Source organism: Curcuma longa, chromosome 6 (assembly GCF_044706935.1).
Source record: "Curcuma longa cultivar G26 ecotype Majalengka, Jawa Barat chromosome 6, ITB_CL_G26_1.1, whole genome shotgun sequence".
Taxonomy (NCBI): domain Eukaryota; kingdom Viridiplantae; phylum Streptophyta; class Magnoliopsida; order Zingiberales; family Zingiberaceae; genus Curcuma; species Curcuma longa.
Window position 1 is genome coordinate 2,020,069 of NC_133866.1, and position 6,000 is coordinate 2,026,068.

The following is a 6,000-nucleotide window of genomic DNA, read 5'->3' on the forward strand; positions in this document are numbered from 1 at the left end:
CTGACTTTTACACAAGGCTACTCGTACTACCTCGACATAGCACTTCCTCGAAATCGTCTGATCACCTTTAACCACCCACTTGATCGTCTACATGGAACTTCATCTTCTGGTGATAGGTGAAAACTATGGCTCGGAATGAACTAAAGGCGGGAAGTCTGAGGATGATGTTCTAGCAAGATGGGGCATCAACCACTATGAAGATAGTGACCTGAGTTGGCTTCAAAGGTTCTTCTCCCAAGGATAGTGGGAGACTGCTCTGCCCCAATGGTTCCACCTCATGTCTAGTGAACCCAAACAACACCGTGGAGATGAGTTGTAACGTATGCTGGTCTATCTGCATCTAATCAAAAGCTTTTTTAAAGAGCACATTTACCGAGCTCCTAGTCTTAATGAAGACTCGGGCCACATTGTAATTAGCTATGACAGCCCGTATCACCAATGCATCCTCGTGGGGAGTAACTACCCCATCCAGGTCTCGAGGGCCGAAACTAATCAAGGGACCTATCTTTACCTGAGATTTGGTGTCGATTTCATAACTCTCGAGCCTTCGGCAGTGGGTCTTTCAGACTCGATTTAAGTTTCCATCAATCAAGCCTTCCGATATCATATTGATTTCGCCTAGGAATCGGATATCCCTCTTGACATCTCTGGTACTGGTTGTCTATCGAACAAAGATGGCTCCCAAGATCAAGACCTCCTTCGTGGAGGTGTATCCCTTCGATGATCGGTTCAGTCATTCGGTGATTCCCTTCGATGGTTGGCTTGATGTTTAAATTCTCGCCCCGAGCATAGTGGATGAGAGATCGCCAAGTTGATCTTGGAGGTAATCTCTGGATAGGCATACACTCCTCAATCACACGATGTACTTCTCTAGCATACTGTCGATACTTATGGGTAAAATGTCCACAAGCCTAGTGAAAAAAATAATATCGTTCCTTATCATTATCCGACCTATTGGAGTCAAGGTCGGAAGTTAGGATTGCCTCCATAGTTTGTACCATTCACATGCCTATCCGAGCTGAGACATACTGGTGGTGAGTGAATCGCTCATTGTGTCGAATAGGTGGCGAAAGAGCCTTACACTCAGATCGAGCCGACATTGCTGTTGGCGCCATAACCTCCTTCTTCCTTGCGGCTTGAGCTTTTTCCACATTAATATACTCCTGTGCATGACCCAAAAAAATATCAAAATTTGTAAGAGGCTTCTTCACTAGAGATCGGAAGAGGTCCCCTTCTTGCAAACCTTGGAGAAAAGCACTGATGAACATTTCAGAGATGACTTAAGGCACATCCAAGCCAACTTTATTAAACCGATATATGTAGTTTCTCAGGCTTTCCTTAGTCGTTTACTTTAAAGAAAATAGGTTAAGAGGCATTTAATCGTACTACTTGCTGCTAGTGAAGTATTGTAGGAATATGGCCTTGAAGTTGGCAAAGGTGCGAATTGATGAGGACGATAGTCCGTTAAACCATCACTAAGAAAAGTCAGAGAAAATCGTTAAAAAGACTGTGCACTTGATGCCATCTACATACTAATGCAATATAGTTTTTTTTTCCCCCAAGTGATCCTTAGGATCAGATGATCCGTTATAATCTCCTAGTTAAGGTGCTCGAAAGTTAAGGGGTAATTTATCATGCAAGCCATGGGTTGAGAAAGGCGTGTGTTCAACAAGTGCGAGCTCTTTGCCCTTATTCCTGTTCGGAGGAGGCGTTTCCCCCTCCATCGATCCATCTAAGTATTCTTTAGGTGGAATCACAATCTTACTCGGTTGCTTAGCGAAGGCGGTAGGAGAAGGGCCTGTTAGACCACTTGACACTTGATTGGGAATGAGCGGCATCTCAGTTGAAGCATTGGGTACTTCTTCAGGAGTCAGATTCACTAGGGGGAGCCTTTGTAGGATCCACTGTACCACCTGATCCACCAACATGTGGATTCTTCCTTAGCCATGGTGATAGTCTCACCACGATCTAAATCTCCTGTGGAATTAAGACCCTTGACAGTTCTCCCTTATTCTACCATCTCAACGTCTCAATTCAAGTAATTTCTCACAAATGATGCCAATTTATTCCTATCAGAGATCATGATCAGGTGAATCAATAGGGAGCAAATGTTGAGGTGAAGATATTGAAGGTGACGTTGATGAAGAGAATACCTAGGGTGTTTGCAACACTAAATCAGAGGTTAGAATGAGCGTTGAGGTTGGACTCAGTGTGGCTACTCCAACGCTCAAGTTAGGACTTTTCTTTTTTGGTATCAAAGCTAAAGCAGCTAGAAGAAGAAGAAGACGAAATAAGAGAGAGAGAGCCTTTTCTTTACCTTCTCTAGGAATTATAGAATTGTCAAAAGAGTATCTCTATGTCAGATGCTATATTCCTTCCATCATCCTCGTATGAGCTAGTGAGGGGACCAGATCAGACAACCGTTAGTAGTCTCTTTATTCACCAAACATCACATGTTTGATACGACATCCAAGAGACCAGATTTGACAACTAATGGCCGCTTCACTATTCACATGGTGCCATGTGTTTCGGAATATTTATGAGCATTTCAAATCCGAGGATGGATGAAGAAATGAGATCGATGTTGAGTGACCTTGAAGATAGACAAAGTCGACACCTGAGGCCAAGTTGGAGATGAGGTCGACGGCTGAGGCTGAGTTGTCTTGGCCAAGCTGTCGAGGTTGAGTTATCTTGGCCGAACTATCAATGCCAAACTGCTGAGACAGTGATGATGCAACGATTTGAGGTCGAGACAGTGATATCTTAGCTGAGTTGCTAAGCAGATTTGGCTAGATTCGAATCGGAGAGGTAAAGTGACAAAGCTAGAAGACGACCAAGTTAGCGAGTGACCAAGCCGACAGAGTTTGGTCAGCCTGAATCGGAGAGGTCAAATGGATGGTTTGACCTCCACCTCTGCTTGACCTTTAAATCATTGGCTTGACCTCTAACTTAGCCCTGCCACGTGTAGATTTCTCAATCCACCATATTAATAGAGAAAAGAATCCCTCAAGAAGAAAAGGTGAAATGGAAGAGAAGAAGAGAAGGTTGTTCGAGGATTACGCGACCGTACTGGGCTGGTTGCGCAGGGCGAGTGGAGATTACGCGATGAGAAAGAAGGGCGTTCTGTTCGATTTTCGACTGACAAAAATCTGACAAATCAAACCACGGATAGATTCATGAATCCATCGATTGATTATTTCCTATCAAATAAATGACAGAAAGTCTATCCTTCCTTACAAAATAAACAATAGAAAATTTTGAATCTGTATTCCTAAATAAACTGAGCATGAGGTTTTAAAATTTATATGGGATTAAGTGGATGTTAACTTCAACCAAGTTTTATCTGCTATTGATTACACAAAAAACTCAGGTCATCCGATATCAAAATTGTAGATATTACTTATCTTTTCATGTGGAGCTTACTCATCTTTTCAAAATTGTAGATATTACTTATTGGGTTATATATAAGAAGAAACAGACAAGAGAATACGCAGCCTATATACTCGGTCTCACGTTCGAAGTGGCCGCTAGCTCACAGCGGTGGACGCCTCCGCCTTCTTCGCTGACGCGTCGCCATCGCCTCTCTTCCAGGGCACGGAAAGGGTGGTTCTGAATAAGGACGGCCACCGATCCGATTTCCCCAAGATCCAACTTCGTACCCCACCGCTGCTTCCCTCCCCTCCCGTGTCGCAGCGGTAACCCGCCCGCGAGCTCCCCTCCTCGGTCACTGGGAGAGCGACGCAACTGGTCGACCGATGGAACTTCCGAGCAGCGAAGATCTCCTGACGTATGTGCTCCGGCAACCGCAGCGTGTAGCGGTCGCCGACCGCCTCCGGATCGAGCTTTGCCAACGAGTGTCCCGTCGTGTGCGATCGCGGGAGCTTCGAAGGCCGCCGTCCCCGCCTAGACCGTGCCTCCCGCTTCTCTTTCCCGATCCGGGTCAATTCTATCGCATCGTCTTCCTCTGGGGCCCGATCTCGGTCGACGACGAGAATCACAGTATCCGGAGGCGATTCTGGAATTGGAGGCGAAGGGGATGATGCAGGGGGTATCGGCGATTCGAGAGCGGCAGCGGTGGCCAGGTCGGAGCGGCAGACGGGGCACGTCACGTGGGCTGCGAACCAGGCGTCGATGCAGTCCGGATGGAAGACGTGGCAGCATCCTGGGAGCATTCGGAGGTCCTCGTCGTCCTCAAATTCCATGAGGCAAACCGCGCACTCGAGATCTCCATGTCCCAACTTGAGCGCCTTCGCCTCGGTGTACGGCATCGTCGGGAAAGACTTGAGAATGTCTAGACTCAAGCCCACCGCCGATCCGAGCCGGAGTTCGTCACGTCGATCGGCGGCACTCGCGGCGTCTTCGCCAGCTGCGCACTGGCGAACGTAGAAGGCGAAGTAAGTGAGGAAGAAGAAGGCGGTGATGAGGCCGAAAATAATGACAGTGACCGTGGAGGGACTGAAGTTGTTAGGGCACTGGTCTTCAGGCGGCTGGGCGCCGCACCGGGGGTAAACGAAGATTAGGCAAAGAATGGCCATGGTGTGGCAGCCAACAGCGATCGGTCGGCGATGGAGCATCATGGCTGATGCAGTAGATCGGGAGGGAGGGAGGCGGATGGCACAGCAGAATTTGGGATGGCTACGCTTCGGCGTTGTAACTCTTCCAGTAATGCCTGATTATAATGCCTGTCTTTAGTTCAGATTATGCATGATATAAACGGATATATAACTATAAACCGAATAAATCTATCGAATATAAAATTTAAAAAAAAATTTAATTATTTTAAAATTTTAATTATTTTTTTAAAAAAATTAATTAATTCAGTTTGATTTCGATTTTAAAATTTCTTATTCAATTAAATCAAATTAAATAAAATAAAAAAAATAATTTATAAATTTTTAAATAAGTAAACTTATAAATCTGATAAATTTTTTATAATATTTAAAATTTTAATTATTTTGATTAATTCGATCAAAAATCAAATTAATCAGTATTTTATCGGTTTAGTTTATTTAATTTTTATTTGAAAATTTAATCAGATCGATTAATTTATAAAAAATTCAATTTAATTAAATTTTGATTAATTTAATTTAATTTAATTTTAATCGAATACTCAGTTCTATATAACTAGCACGAGACATTCATTCCAAAACGGATCATATCCTCTTTTAAAAGAAGGAAATGATCAAATTTTAATTTTTAATTGGAACTAAATTAATTCTGTCAATTGATTTTTTTTCTTACCGTTATATTTTCTAAACAATTTAATTTAGGTAAATATTTTATCAAAATATATAGTTCTTACTAAAATTAATTATTTTGATTTTCTAATGGCTACTTTAACTACGACCCCCAATTCTACTCATTGGTTTAAACAATATACAATCTATTTGAAATAAATTGAATGAAAAGATTGATAAAAATATGAATATTTTTTTGAGATTCTTGTTATTTTATGATTCTTTTACACATCAATTATCAATTCTTAATCATTGAGATTGATGGATAATTCATATTAATATTTTTAAATATATCTTACCTTTTTTATCTCCTTAAATAAATTGAACAGTTTTTGATCCCTTTGACCCCACTTTTTATCCAATACGGAGACAAGGTATGTTCGCTATATTCTTCGTGACTCGTTTAAGAAATAACCGATTTGTGGAGGTACTTGGAGTATTTCAAGGGGAATTGTGACAAATTTAGGTATTTGGAGTCATGAAAGTGTGACAAATTTATGCTTGACAACTATTTGGCATTGGATGTATTGGAATCTAGAAATATTTTACAATGATCGTATGAGCAAACCTTCTTTGGATTTGCCTAAAATCTTTGAAATTTATTTATTTCTCTCAGGGTTAACTTGCTATAATATCTTGAGAAACAACCCCAACAACCATAGCAAGCTTAAACACACGTGACTCACGTACATACATGACTCTTGACCATCAAAGCATAGTTAAAGTACTCAACAACCGGATTCTCTCGCTCGATCTATGGGAG

At 42.1% G+C, this 6,000-nt stretch overlaps 1 protein-coding gene across 1 annotated transcript; it reads right to left on the minus strand.

The window, feature by feature from the left end:
* Positions 1 to 3,527: 3,527 nt before the first annotated feature.
* LOC141831092 (E3 ubiquitin-protein ligase ATL6-like) lies at positions 3,528 to 4,577 on the minus strand. The gene has a single exon (XM_074718527.1). It carries the CDS (start codon positions 4,575 to 4,577, stop codon positions 3,528 to 3,530), a length of 1,050 nt encoding a protein of 349 aa, XP_074574628.1.
* Positions 4,578 to 6,000: the final 1,423 nt, after the last annotated feature.